General features: G+C 43.4%; 1 protein-coding gene across 4 annotated transcripts in view; it reads left to right on the top strand.

The window, feature by feature from the left end:
• Window positions 1–6,235: 6,235 nt before the first annotated feature.
• The window catches only part of Ank3 (ankyrin 3), a 526,258-nt gene continuing 516,975 nt past the window's right edge, over window positions 6,236–15,518 (top strand). For all 4 annotated transcript variants that reach the window (XM_048338833.1, XM_048338830.1, XM_048338829.1 and 1 more), the window contains exon 1: window positions 6,236–6,423. In XM_048338833.1, coding sequence (XP_048194790.1) covers window positions 6,367–6,423 — 57 coding nt within the window. In that variant the 5' untranslated portion in view covers window positions 6,236–6,366. The remainder of the gene's footprint in view (window positions 6,424–15,518) is intronic.

Here is a 15,518-nt window from a genome sequence, read left to right as displayed (position 1 = left end):
AAGAAAAAGTTTTCATTGAGAAGCAGTTTTTGTACACCTTCACCACCAGCTCAGATTCCTTTAGATCAGTGAGTGAGGGCTCAGGTTGAATACAGAAGGAAATGGGAAAATTATAATAACATTTTAGTTCTTTCACACAGGAAAAAGCACCTTATCATTAAGGTACTATGATAAAATTACTTTTTAGCCAAGTGCTGGTGTCTCATGCCTGTAATTTTAGCTACTTAGGAGGCTAAGATCTAGAGGACTGAGATTTGAAGCCAGCCTGGGCTTTGTCTTCAATTAGCCAGCAAAATACCAGACTGGAGTTGTGCCTTAAATGGTAGAGCACCAGCCAAGCAAACAAGCTGAATAAGCAAGCTTAGTAAGCTGAAGGCCCCAAGTTGAAGCCCAAGCCCAGATACCAGCAAACATGAATGATATAAATAGATAGGTAGGTAGGTAGGTAGATAGATAGATAGATAGATAGATAGATAGATAGATAGATATGCATGTATATTTTGCCATCCCTGGAGCTTGGACTCAGGGCCTGAGCACTGTCTCTGGCTTCTTTTTGCTCAAAACTAGCACTTTACCACTTGAGCCACTTCTGGCTTTTTCTGTGTATGTGGTGCTGAGGAATCGAACCTAAGGCTTCATGCATGCTAGGCAAGCTCTCTACCACCAGGCCACATTCCCAGCCCCCCCATATTTTTTAAAGAAGATTTGTTTAGGGGCTGGGAATATGGCCTAGTGGCAAGAGTGCTTGCCTCCTACACATGAAGCTCTCCGTTTGATTCCCCAGCACCACATATATGGAAAACGGCCAGAAGGGGCGCTCTGGCTCAGGTGGCAGAGTGCTAGCTAGCCTTGAGCGGCAAGAAGCCAGGGACCGTGCTCAGGCCCTGAGTCCAAGGCCCAGGACTGGCCAAAAAAAAAAAGAAGATTTGTTTAGATAGCATAGATTCATTTAAATTAAAACATTATGTAACCAGTGATACACAGATATGATCTTTTTTTTGTCTTTTCCTTTTTGGTACTGGGGACCGAACCCAGGATGTTGCACTTGATAGGCAAGTGCTTTGCCACTGAGCTACATCCTAACCTATGATAAATTTGTATAATAATTGGGTTTGTAACATAAAGTTAGATAGACTCCCCTAAATCTAGCAGGGTACTAGTGGCTCTTGCCTGCAATAGTAGCTACCTGGGAGGCTAAGATCTGAGGATCCCAGTTCAAAGGCAGCCAGGACAGACACATTTATCTCCAATTAAGAAGTGGAGCTGTGGATCAAGAGGTAGAGCACCCACCTTGAGCCAAAAACCTGAGGAACAACATGCAGGCTCTGAGTTCAAGGCCCAGCCAGTGCCAGCACACACATGCACACACACACACACACACACACACACACACACACACACGATATTAAATCCCTTTCTCTCCTGTCTTTCTCCCCTTCCCCTCCTCACTTTTTCCTTCTTTCTCTGTCTTCTTCTTTTCCTCGTTCTATCATTCACAACAAAGTGGTCTTAGTGAATAATGTGCCCAAGAGAGAGCAAGGCACAGTGAACTTAGAAATCCAACGATTCAGACATGATCCCCTTCCTGCTCCTCTTCAGATAAACCATTACTGTACAGTGAGAAATTTGATGTGCATGCCAAGGATAGTGTGGCCCAGGATAGCCATGGAGGGAGGGGGCAAGGAGAAGTATCAGGTTTGACCTTGGGGATCTATGAAATACAGTCCAAGTTCACAAATATAGCTTTGATTTATTCAGCAAACTATTGAGCCAGACTCTTTGTCAGGTACTGGGGATTTTGACATAGCAAAGATAAAATGGAAGCATTAAGAATTATTATGTGAAGGAAAGACATACAGGGGAAGTATGGGGGCAGATGTGTTCACCAGTCTGAGTTTTTAGCCTCTCTGCATTGTAACTCCTATAAAGGGTGTATAGAAATGTCCATAATTTAAATATGAGTAGCACACTTATTGGAATACAGATGAAAAATGGTCTTAGATCCATGTGAGTTAGCTTTTTGTAATGTTTTTAGGGGTTCTAAGTTATAGTAATTACTGTTAGATGATGAGATGTTTAGAAGAACAAAGAAAAGACAGTGATATACACTTTAACATTAAAAAGTTCAGGGAGCCAGGTATCGGTTGCTTATGTCTGTAGTCCTAGCTACCCAGGAGGCAGAGATCTGAGGATCATGGTTCAAAGCCAGCCCAGGCAGGAAACTCTGTGAGATTCTTATCTCCAATTAATCACTAGGAAACCAGAAGTGGTGCTGTGGCTCAAGTAGTAGAGCACTACCTTTGAGCTGGAGAGCTCAGAGACAGCGTCCAGGCCCAGAGTTCAAGCCACATGACTGACAAAAAAAGGTTCAGGAAAGGATGGAAAACTTTGTGAGTGGGTTCTTGATGGATGAGTAAGAGTGATGCAGGCATTTCTGATAGGGAGACAAAGGACTGGAGGGCAGAGAGAGGATTTTTCTCTTCACAGAGAAATAGCCCTTGGAAATACAGTAGGTTTGTGTTTTGGGAAAAGGTGCAAGTAATTCACAAGGGTGGTATGTATGAAATGCTTGTGAAAGCTGGGGAAGGGGATGAGACAGAAACACTAGTGTGCTGCTACAGAGATCCAGGGGGCACAGCAATTCATGCTAAATTAATATTTTGAGGACATTACTGGGGGTTTGAAATCAGGGCCTTGCACTTGCAAGGCAAGCACTTTATTGCTAGAGCAACATCCCTATCCCTTTAATTGTTTTAGTTATTTTTTCAGACAAGGTCTTCTCTTCTGCTTTTCCCCCCTGAGGCTGACCTATGACGATGAGCATCCTCCTGTGCTTCCTGTGTAGCTAGAATTACAGACATGCACCATCATGCCAAGCTTGTTTGTTGAGATGGAAGTCTCACTAACTTTTTGCCTTGGACTTCCATCATCCCACTCTCTGCCTCCCAAGTAGCTGAGATTACAGGCATGTGTTACCATGTCCAGCCTAAGCTTCATTTTTCTTCTAGATGATGCAGAGAGTAAGCAAAGTATATTTTTTTACAGTATATGGTTAGAAAGTTTGTAATTTTAAGAAATTCTCAGGATTAGAGGATTAGGAAGCTATTGAAGTTGCCTAGGTGATAGATGATGAGACAACGTAAGTTGGCATTGTTTGGCACAAAATCACTGCTTAAGTCATAGCAATTTGAGATTAAAGGCAAACATAGAGTAGGGTTAGCTAATAAGTGATTTTTAAACAAAAACTTTTAAACAAAAAGGGATTGAATACAGCAAACACACGCCTGCATTCCAGCCTAGGAGGGGACAGTTGGAGGAAGGATTTAGGATTTAGTATCTGATTAGGCTTGAAATTAGGTGGGGGTTTCTTCATCTGGCATTGGTTTAGTTTTACATTGTTGGGTTTGAACTCAGGGCCTGCTTCACACCTGGTGCTCTGACACTTGAGCAAGGCCTGGTTAAATGGAGATGCAGTCTTATAGACTTATCTGCCCATGCTAGCTTGGAGCTGTGATCCTCCAGTTCTCGGTCTCTTGATTAGCCAGGATTATAGGTGAGTCCCAGATACCCAGTGTAGTTTCAGTTTTTGAAAGTATGAAGCTGCTGCCAAATGCATAGCTTCTTCTTCTTCTTCTTCTTTCTTCTTCTTCTTTCTTCTTCTTCTTTCTTCTTTTTCTTTCTTCTTTTTCTTCTTCTTCTTCTTCTTCTTCTTCTTCTTCTTCTTCTTCTTCTTCTTCTTCTTCTTCTTCTTCTTCTTCTTCTTCTTCTTCTTCTTCTTCTTCTTCTTCTTCTTCTTCTTCTTCTTCTTCTTCTTCTTCTTCTTCTTCTTCTTCTTCTTCTTCTTCTTCTTCTCCTTCCTTCACCAGTCTGGGGCCTGAACTCAGGGCCTGAGCATCCAGCACTCTACCACTTGAGCCACAGCACCATTTCTGGCCTTTTTTTTTTTTTTTTCCCAGAGCTGCGGATGAACTCGGGGCCTTGCGATTGCCAGGCAGGCGCTGGCCTTTTCTTTAATGTGGGTATTGAGGAATCAAACCCAGGGCTTCATGCATGCTAGGCAAGCATTCTACCACTAAGCCACATTCCCAGCCCTTTACAGTTACTTCTGGCAGTCACCTTTTGCAGTTGTGTTGCAGCTGCCTGAGTGGGGAGGGGAGTGCCTCTGAAGCATAGGGCCAGGTACACAGACAGGAATAGTTCTGTCAGAAAGCCATTTCTTTCTGGACAGTCTCCCAGGTGTTGCTTCTTGGACTAACTTCTTAGGGAGCTTTTCCACTTTCCTCCCTCTATTGTCTGCCTGATTGGCTGCTTTCCCCCTGCTTTAAGGTGGATTTTGGTGCTGTAGAGGTGCCAGAGTTCTGGCTTAGAAAATACCTGTGTGGGCAGGACTTAGCTAGGTAATGCTCTTCCCCAGCCAGTATCATTTGTTCCCTGCGTCTAACTCAGTGCTACCAAGACCTATAAACAATTGGGGTAGGAGAAGCACCAGGCTGAGCACAATGCACGACCCAGGGGATTTCCTTAAAATCCAAGACAGGTGATGGCTTTGTAAACAGTGCTAACTGTGGTTCTTAAACCCTTGGCAACATACAGAGGCTGCATGAAGTAATACACAGAAGGTCACATACAATTTCAGAGGGATTACTGGACTTGCTAAATTGGGGAGTGGTTGATAAAACTCAAATTGTCATTTGCTGCTTGTATGAATTTGTGACCTGGGCCAAAAGAATGTTTGGGAGATTCTAGTTTCCAGAGTGGGGTTGCTGGTGTGCAAAGATTTTGTGAAGATGAAATGAGTTAATTCCACACAGCACAGAGGCCAACATAGCTAATACTTGTTAAATAGAACTTTAGTGTTAAGGATGTTTTGGGGGAGGGGGTTGTTTTGGAGGAGGGGGTGGGTGTCAAGTCAGAGGCACAGCTAGCCCACTGCAATGTTCTCCTGATACAAGAGCTATGTTGGCCCTTGGTTGTGGCAAGTTGGCATACTTCAGTCACCAACTTACCTGTAGATGCTTTGTTTCATCCCCCTCACCTGAGTGATTTACTCTTCTTAAGCAACTACATATTTACTTCTAGATCCTTGCTTGAAAGGGAAATTTTGGATCCCTACCCTAACAGGAGTAGAAAACCGACTTTTACTTGTTATAAATGAAAGTAACAATAACAATAAACAATGAAACTAAACAATGAAAGGAAAATAAAGTTACATCTCTTAGTTAAATATCAAGTGCTTGTCCGGGGCTAGTCTCTGGATGATCTTTTTTCTTTTTAAGGAGGGGGAGTTTAGCTACTGTTTTGGAGAGAACTTTCTGACAGTCGGAAGAAGGAAAGGAATCAAAGCTAGAAGTTTAGCTCACGGGTGTGGTTTACAGTCAGTTAATGCCCTGGGCCATGCTTGGCATAAAGGAGCTAAAGCATCCCACGTGACTGCATCCTAGCTTTGGGAGACACTGGGTTTGCTCAGGTGCCCCTCCATCAGAATAATGGGCTTTGTGGGGGCCACCTATACCGCCAGCCAGCGTTGTGCAAAAGTGGAGCAAGCGCTGCAAGCACCGAAACCCTTGTCACCTGAGCTCCTAGAAACAAGGACACGCAGAGGTCCCGCTCCCTGCTCCCCGGCTGGATCCGGCCCAGTGCCTGCCTCACACCTGGGCTGCTCCGGCGCGGTGTTTTATTTTAATCGCCTGCGTGGCTGGAGCGATGGAGTGCGCGGTCCTCGGTGGCGAGGTGGGAGGGGACGCTGTGGACAAGGTTTCGAAGTTGTCTGGCTGGCAAACACCGCTATAGCCGACGACTTGGGAAAAGCAGCAGAAACAATTGCTCGACGGTTGTGTTTCCCTTCAACCCAAATGAAGGATCGATGAATCCGAGCCGTGGCTCTGGCGATTATAATGGAATTTAATGCAGCAGCGAGCGGGTAGGAGGAAACCGGATTCGCCCCAGGTGTGTGTGCCCGGAGTGCCCTCCGCTCTCCCCCACCAACCTGAGGCCACCCCTTCCCCCTAACTCTCCGCCCCTCGGCTGCGGTGCCGAGCCCCCAGTGCTGGCCCAGTAGGCCGGCGGGGAGCGGGCCAGGGCGCATCCCGGTCCCCGATCGACCGCCGCGCCCCGTTCTAAGCGGGCCCGCCCCCTTGTGCACCGGTGGCGCGGGCACCTGGCGGGCGCCGGGGACGCGGCAGGGGGAGGAGGCGCGGCGCGGGGCGGGCGGCGCCGTGCGGCGCTGAGCGATCGGGAGCCGCCGCCGAAGTTTTGCCCAAGAAGACGAACGCGCGTGGAGGGGCAGGAGCAGCGGGACGGGGGCGGAGAGCCGAGTTTCTGGAGGAGCAGCAGCTGCCGCCGCCGCGATCGCCGCGGCCCCACAACATGGCCTCCTCCACCTCCTGGTCTCCCGCGGGCGCCGAGGACACCCCTCCAGCACAGGTGAGCGCCGCGCCGCCCCCCTACCTGTGGCTTCCTCCTGTCTGGGGGCGCGGGGACCTTAGGCGCGCCCGCAGCCCCTGGATAGGGTTCCGGGAGTCTGGGGACACACGATCGCTACTCTGAGCCCTGTCCTCTTAGGGAGTAGGGTTGTGTGTGTGTGCGTGTGTGTGGGCGGGGGAGGGGGGGGGGTCGGGTGGTGTGGCCAAAGCAGGGGATCGGGACTCAATTCCTGCTGATCTTGTGTGACCCGCCGCTCCCAGGCCCCCAAATTGAAGTTTTAGTCCCCAGGCAAGAGGTGTGGGTTCACGATCTGCCTCAGAATCCGGCATCCCGAGGAAATAGTGGGAGGTGGGGTGGGGGGAGGACTTCAGGGTTTCAGAGTTTTGCTTGGAAACATTTGTTCATTTGTTTAGGAAATAAATCCGGATGCAAGGCTCAGTACTCCTCCGCCTTGTCTCCTATCTTTGGGCGTCGGTGTTATGGTCTCGCACCCCTTTACCCCTACCTCCTTGCGGGGCTGAACCCAGGCGAAGGACGTGACCCAGACAGAGCCTGCACGTTTGGCGGGGAGGAAATCCCCTGGTTCTGAAAACTATCTTTAGAGTTTGACTTTCTTCTTCTTTTCCTTCTCTTTCTGTCTCTCTCTGTCTCTTTCTCTGTGTCTCTCTCTGTCTCTGTGTCTCTGTCTGTTTCTGTGTGTGTGTGTCTGTGTGTCTGTGTCTGTGTCTCTGTGTTTCTTTTGAAAGACAAGTCCAGGTTATTTGAGCTGGTGGAAAGGAGAAGTTTATCTGCTTTAAAGACTAGTCGAAAAGTGAGAGCACTCAGGGCCAGAGGGATTTCACCTAGCAGCTTGGGGTGGGTGCTTCGCCTTCTCCTGTCTTGAGATTCCTCTAAAGGCTAGCGCTTAAGGCACACACCAAGCAAAATCCGGGTGCTTGATGAGCCAAACCACAGCTTCCCCATACATCGACTTCCCACCCGACAGCCCCGTGGAGATTGTTACCTTTAAACTCCAAGGCGTTAAATAGCAATTTTGGAGCTGCTTTTATGTGTGCAACAGAGGACAATCGGTTTACAACACAGGCTTATGTTTACATGTGCTTAGCCTGCCTATTGGAAAGGGACCCAAGAAACAACAGTTGTTCTGGGGAGGAGGGCTTGAGGCCTGGCTGGAGGGAGAGGAAGAGTGAGATTTCTCTTTTACATACCTTTTGGAGCCCTTCCTTCCTTCCTTCCTTCCTTCCTTCCTTCCTTCCTTCCTTCCTTCCTTCCTCCCTTCTTTCCTTTCTTCCTTCCCTCCTTCCGTCCTTCCTTCCTGTGTGCTTGCACAATTTTAGGAGAAAGAGAAATTGTGCATTTCTTTACAATATATGTTTGAGTAGCCTTGGAAATATTAATTTACTTGGGTTCTTTATGTCTTTCCTTTAGTAGTCATCTCTAAACATCCCTAAGGAATCAAGAGGTCTTCCACCAAAGAAGCCGTACATTCGGTCAACTCAATTGGTTTTGATTGCTACCTTGATTCTAAGTTTTCATTTTCCTTCTTTGAGAAGAGTATTGCCTGTGTAATTTTGGAAGAGGTCACTTCCTCTTAGACAGCAAGAAGAGTCACCCCAGGACACATCCCAGCATTACATCAAACCTTCTTCCAGGAGGAGACCAGCTGGGCTAGGCTTTAGTAGGAGGACTGAGAGAGATAGCCTCTGGGTGGACTCAAGATTGCTGCTTTAGCGATTCTGGGACTTCTTTACAATCTGCTGACCAGGGCTCAAACCAATGCCTCCTTTAAAGGAAGCAAGTCTTCTATATTGAAAGGGAATGTAAAGATAAAGCCACAGTTTGGAAACAAAAAGTAGCTGGAGACAAAGCAATCTGTGCAATCTCGAACCCAGCAGGTCCTAGAGGACCAGTTCTCTGTGGGGTTGAATGTGTGAGTGTAGTCTGGACTATCAAGAGACTGTTCTTCTTCATGGTTCTCCTTGTTCTCTTTGTTAAGGTATAAATAAATATCGGTCTCAGAATCTGCACAGTGGTGCTTCTTAGGTTCCTTAGCAGGAATGAGCTTCACTATTCTTCAGAAAACGTAAAGCCCTGTGGTGTGTTTTGGAATCCAAGGAAACGCCATGGACTATGTGTTTGTTTGCATTTTTGTGGCGCAGGTGGTTATATTAGTACTCCACTTTTCCTTTTCTTTTTTTTTCTTACTTAAACCACCCAACCCTTACAGTGATAATGGATTCATAAACCAAGTGAGGCTATGTGACCCTAAAATAATATTTGGGTGATGAATGAAGAATCTGTTTTCTCTGGACTCTAAGAGATTTCCCCCACATGTTGGTTATCTCCAATTACTCACTTCTTTCCTGATTATCTGTTCCTTTGTGGTTTTTATTAAATGCTTAAAGTGTTTGCATACATGTATTGTAGTGCTAGGAAATGCATGTAACTCAAGCAGGAGGCTGGGTGAAGTTCTAGCTAACAAAAGGTATGTGTATGTTTTTTAATTAAGTTCTGATATTGATGAAACAGCAGCATGTTGTTTGAACATTGATGATGACTACTTGATGAAAATGCTTTTGCCTGCAGATGATTCTGGAGGTTGAACACTTTATCAAGTTTACTTCAGCATTTAGCCTTGTTATAACTCCTTCAAACTGTCATTAAGTTTATCCTTCTGTAATGATCAAGTTACTAATGATCTCAGCCAGACCTGAGGTAACATTCCCTGCGTATATTCACTGAGCTGTTCATATAACTCTAGCTTTAGATCTTGCAAATTCCAATGCCAGTGGGTTATTGAGTTAATCCTAAAGTAACTAGAATATAGGGAGGTACAGGGGTTTGAACTCAGGTCCCTGAGTTTGCTGGATAGACTATCACTTGAGCAATGCCTGAAGCCTTATTAGTAATTTTTCATTTTTATTCAGTGTCAACATACGAAATTATCTTCAATATCTTAAATTACTTCCTAACTTTTTTTAACTTCCTAACTTTTAGTTCTTGTGCTATTCTTTTTTTTAAATTGTTATTGTCAAACTGATGTACAGAGAGGTTACAGTTTCATACGTTAGGCATTGGATACATTTCTTGTACTGTTTGTTACCTCCTCCCTCATTCCCTCCTCTCCCATCTCCCTTTCCCTCCCCACCCCATGAGTTGTTCAATTGATTTACACTAAACAGTTTTGCAAGTATTGCTTTTGTAGTCATTTGTCTTTTTTACCCTGTGTCTCTCGATTTTGGTATTCCCTTTCAGTTTCCTAGTTCTAATACCAAGAGTGCTAAGGATCAACTCCAGGGTCCTGTACAGGCCAAAGATGCATTCTAACCCTAAGCTGAACTCTAAGCCCTAAACCCACTTGAATATTTGATGCCTAGGTGTTAGAAACAGAAAGTTCAACCAGAATTAAGTACAGCAGCTATTTGAGGACTAGGTATCTGTCTCCTGACTGGACTCTAAAAATGTGTTAAGCTTTTCTAAAATCTACAGTCAGGGCTGCAGTATATCTGGACATTTGTCACAGAATGCTAGAAAGTAAGCAAATTATGTTTTTTCACTAGATTTTTGAAAATTGTTGTTCTTTTGTTTATTGTTAAAGTGATGTACAGAGGGGTTACAGTTTCATACATAAGGCAGTGCGTACATTTCTTTTTTTATTGTCAAACTGATATACAGAGCGGTTACAGTTTCATACTTTAGGCATTGGATACATTTCTTGTACTGTTTGTTACCTCCTCCCTCATTCCCTCCTCCCCTCTCTTTCCCTTTCCCCCATGAGTTGTTCAGTAGATTTACACTAAACATTTTTTCAAGTATTGCTTTTGTAATCGTTTGACTTTTTTTTTACCCTGTGTCTCTTGATTTTGGTATTCGCTTACAGTTTCCTAGTTCTAATATCTGTATACACAGTTTCCATTGTACTCAGATAAGATACAGAGATAGTGAAGATATGACCACAGGAAGGGCATACAAGAGGATCATCAATAATAGAAGCTACGGTTTCACATGGCATGTTGAAAGTAATTACAACAGTGATATAACAGTTATTTCCATAACATGGAGTTCATTTCACTTAGCATCATCTTTTGTGTTCATAAGGGTATAGCTATTGGGCTCTTGTGATCCTCTGCTGTGACTAGCCTAAACTTGTGCTAATTATTCTCTATGAGGGAGACCATAGAGTCCATGTTTCTTTGGGTCTGGCTTACTTCACTTAGTAGTCCTTCCATTTCCTTACAAATGGGGCAATGCCATTCTTTCTGATAGAGGCATAAAATTCCATTGTGTATATGTACCACATTTTCCTGATTTACTCGTCTACTGAGGGGCATCTGGGTTGGTTCCAAATTCTAACTACGACAAATTGTGCTGTGATGAACATTGTTTTGCTGGTGGCTTTAGTGTGTTCTTGTTTGTGGTCTTTTGGGTAGATGCCCAGAAGTGGGGCTGCTGAGTCATAGGGGAGCTCTATGTTTAGCCTTCAGAGGAATCTCCATACCGCTTTCCAGAGTGGCTGAACCAGTCTACATTCCCCCCAACAATGAATTAGGGTTCCCTTTTGGCCACATCCCCTCCAACATTTGTTATTGTTAGTTTTCTTGATATAGGACATTCTTACTGGGGTGAGATGGAATCTCAATGTTGTTTTGATTTGCATTTCTTTTATGGCCAGTGATGCAGAGCACCTTTTCATATGTCTCTTGGCCATTCTCATTTCCTCATCAGAGAAGTCTCTTTTTAAGTCTTTAGCCCACTTTTTGATGGGGCTATTGGTTCTTTGCGGTTTTGTTTTGGAGGAATGTAATTTTTTTAGTTATGCATATATTTTAGATATGAGGCCTTTGTTTGTTGTATGGCCAGTAAAGATCTTTTCCCAATCTGTGGGTTTTCTGTTTATCTTGTGAGCTATGTCCTTTGCCCTGCAGAAGCTCTGCAGTTTGATGCAGTCTCATTTTTCCATCCTTTCTTTGATTTGTTGCATTTCTGGGTCTTTGTTAAGGAAGTTCCGTCCTGTGCCAAGGAGCCCAAGTGTTTCTCCTACTTCTTCCTTTAGTGTTTTCAGGGTGTCTGTTTTAATTCCGAGGTCTTTGATCCATTTGGAATTGATTTTGGTGCAGGGTGATATGTAAGGATCTAGTTTTAGTTTTTTGCATGTGTTGAACCAGTTTTGCCAACACCATTTGTTAAAGAGGCTGTCTTTCTTCCATCCTATTTTTTTAGCTCCTTTATCAAAGATTAAGTAGGCATAGTTCTGTGGGTTCATTTCTGGGTCTTCAATTCTGTTCCATTGGTCTTCAGTCCTATTCCGGTGCCAATACCAAGCTGTTTTTATTACTATAGCTTTATAATACAGCTTGAAGTTGGGTATTGTAATTCCTCCAGCACTGTTCTTTCTGCTTAGGATTGTTTTTGCTATTCTGGGTCTTTTATTGTTCCACATAAATTTCTGGATTGCTTTGTCTATTTCATTAAAAAATTGTGTTGGGGCTGGGGATATGGCCTAGTGGCAAGAGTGCTTGCCTCGCATACATGAAGCCCTGGGTTCGATTCCCCAGCACCACATATATAGAAAACGGCCAGAAGTGGCGATGTGGCTCAAGTGGCAGAGTGCTAGCCTTGAGCAAAAAGAAGCCAGGGACAGTGCTCAGGCCCTGAGTCCAAGCTCCAGGACTGGCAAAAAAAAAAAAAATTGTGTTGGGATAGTAATGGGTATTGCATTGAATTTGTAGATAGCCTTTGGCAATATTGCCATTTTGATTATATTAATCCTCCCAATCCAGGAGCATGGGAGTTTTTTCATTTTCTTAGTTCTGCCTTAATTTAGTTTTTCATGTTTTTAAAGTTCTCATCATAGAGGTCTTTCACTTCTTCCTTTAAGGTTATTCCAAGGTATTTTATGTTTTTTGAGGCTATTGCAAAAGGAGTTACTTTCCTGATTTCAGCCTCGGCGTTCGGGTCATTAGCATAGAGAAAGGCCTTTGATTTCTGAGGGTTTATTTTATATCCTGCAACTTTGCCAAAGTTTTGGATCAGCTCTAGTAGCTTGGGAGTATAGTCAATGTGCTTCTTTAGGTATAGGATCATGTCATCTGTGAAGAGAGAAAGTTTAACTTCATCTTTTCCTATTTGGATCCCCTTTATATTTTTTTCTTGCCTAATTGCTCTGGCTAGGAATTTTAGTACTATGTTGAAGAGAAGGGATTCTCTAGATATATCTATTCAAAAAAGACAGATTATTTTTTTCATGAATTAGCCACGTTTTTGTGTGACCACAGCATGAGATTAATGTCATTGAAGTAGAACCATTTCTTTTGATATTTTTCAAGGAATTCGTCCTGAAATTCACCTCTTGAGAAGATCCTGTGTAGATCAATTTCCATTTATCTAAGGATGGACAAGGAGAAATCAATCCCATGGAAGATGTAAATTTTCAGCTTTAAGTACATGGAAATTATTTTCTATGAATTAATGGTCTCTAGTATTAGATGGTAGATATAACCAGGGTTGAAATGATATAATGTTTAGTGTAACAGCTATAAAACATGAAATAAATTATTTTGGTGTTACTTTGATTAGAGATGCTAATGTCATTTTCAGATAATATTAAAGGAAAGGAAATACTGAAAAATTGGCACTTGCAGACATTTTAGATATGGCCTGGTAGGAGAAAGAGACAAAACCAAAGGCAATTTGAGTGCCAATGTAGAATTGTGTGCTGCTGAACTGCAAAAGCTGTTTCCTAAAGTGTTTTAAAGATAACTGTGGTGATTCATCAGTAACTATTTTGCCCATGTAGCATTTAGCTACATTTCTGTACTAGGCAGCTTCTGAGGGGAAATCCAAATTCTAAGTATGATGCTTGAGTTTCCTCTCTCTCTCTCTCTCTCTCTCTCTCTCTCTCTCTCTCTCTCCTCCCTCCCTCCCTCCCTCCCTCCCTCCCTCCCTCCCTCCCTCCCTCCCTCCCTCCCTCTCTCTCTCTCTCTCTCTCTCTCTCTCTCTCTCTCTCTCTCTCTCTCTCTCTCTCTCTCTCCCCCTTGTGTGCTCATTCTTGGGCTTCAACTCAGGGACTGTGTGTTGTCCCTAGCTTCTATGCTTAAGGCTAGCATTCTACTTGACCCAGAGCTCTCAGGCTTTTTGGTAGCTAAATGGAGATAAGAGTCTCATAGCCTTTTCTGCCCTGGTTGGCTTTGAACTACAATAAAACCTAATCCTCAGATCTCAGCCTGTGAGTAGCTAGGATTATAAGTATGAGCCACCAATGCCCAGTTCGAGATTCTTCTTAACCATAGGCTTGAGATCAATGTCTGTATAAGAGACTTCTCTTTCATGATGGGCTTCTGTATTTTCCCATGATGGTTCTTAAAGATCTGGAAAAAAGCTCTGTGACTACAACTTTGTTCTTTAGAATCAAATACCGAGTTTGGCACATATTAGATCCTTATCAGATGTTTGTGGAATGAAGGATTGAATAAATGACAAGAAAATCATAACATTCAGGTTCAGGAGTAGTCTTCAGTTCCACATATTTTTTGTTCCTATCATGTCAATGGCTCCCTGTTAGGTACAAAGTGAGTCTTGATTTTTTTACTCTAAATAAGTTGATAATCCAACCAGATAGAGAGGATGCATGTAACATAGTAATGAAAACTACTATACTGCCTGGTAATCATAGCCATGATTTTGCCTGCCTCTCCCAGTACAAGCTGTATACTTACTGTAAACTATAGGATAAGCATAATTACCCCCACCTTGTTGTATATATGAATAAATTGGGCTTCAGGATGACAGTGCAAGTTGTGATTTCGCAAAGATTCCAGATTGGAATACTTGTTGGCTTGAATAATGGATAGAGTGGTACCCGTGAACTCACTTGCTCTGCCATCTCAGAATCTGGTCACCTCTTGGGCTGCAGCTTCACTAGAAAAAGGAGTGAGTTGAAATTTTTTTTTAAAGTTGAACTTGTTTATCCAAGATATATTTGACACCAGATATTGTATAGCCCAGGCTGGCCTCAGAGTCATAACCATCCACCTGTCTCAGTCTCCTGAATGCAAGTTGTCTTTGTATGCACCTCCACGTCAAGCCTCAGTGAACTTTCATTGTTTAGTCCAATAAACCAGTGATGTACTCCATCATTCAGTGGTTTCTATTTCTATAGCGAGTCACAGGAATGTGTTCCTGAGGTTCCCAAGAGAAGGTCTAAGGCTGTTCCATGCTATGCTGTTAGTTGAAGGGGAATGGAAAGTAAGTGATTGAACAGCTTTGAGAGAGAAAGAGCAAAAAGGCAGGTGTACCTCATGAAGTTGTAGCAGAAGCTATGGTTCAGGTGTGGATCTGAAGAATACTCAGTGAAGACAGATTGTGAAGTATATAAGTAATCAATTGTTTATATGTATTAAAAATTCTTAAGCCTAGCTGGGTTGGGTGGCATTCACTGATAGTCCCAGCTACTCGGGAAGCTGAGGTAAGAGTATCTGTTGAGCCCCCAAATTCAAGGCCAGCCGGTGCCAATTTTGCCTTTTGTGTTTTTTTTTTTTTTGTTTGTTTTTTTTTTGCCAGTCCTGGGCCATGGAATCAGGGCCTAAGCACTGTCCCTGGCTTCTTTTTGCTCAAAGCTAGCACTCTGCCACTTGAGCCACAGCGCCACATCTGGCCGTTTTCTAGATATGTGGTGCTGGAGAATCGAACCCAGGGCTTCATGTACAGGAGGCAAGCACTCTTGCCACTAGGCCATATTCCCAGTCCGCAATTTTGCCTTTTGGATAATAGAGATAGATGTACCATATAGTAATCCCAGCCTTTACAGAAGAAGTATGTAGCAGTATTAAGTATATAATTGAAAACTGATACTCAAAGTATCTTTTTCGTTCTTCATGGATTTAGAAAGTGCTTAATATCCTATTGTGTATAGAACTAGTTGTCTTTGTATAGATCATTCTTTTTTATTATTTTTATTCCATTGTACAAAGGAATTTTCATTTAATAAAAGTAATTTATGAATACATAAAGGTTCTGGATGGATGAATATTTTGGAGCAACAGACATATCTCCTTTTATTGTAAGAGTGGTTTGCCAAATTAACTGTAAAGTATAAT

The sequence above is a fragment of the Perognathus longimembris genome, chromosome 2 (genome assembly GCF_023159225.1).
Source record: "Perognathus longimembris pacificus isolate PPM17 chromosome 2, ASM2315922v1, whole genome shotgun sequence".
Taxonomy (NCBI): Eukaryota; Metazoa; Chordata; class Mammalia; order Rodentia; family Heteromyidae; genus Perognathus; species Perognathus longimembris.
This window is presented reverse-complemented; position numbering and strand designations above follow the sequence as displayed.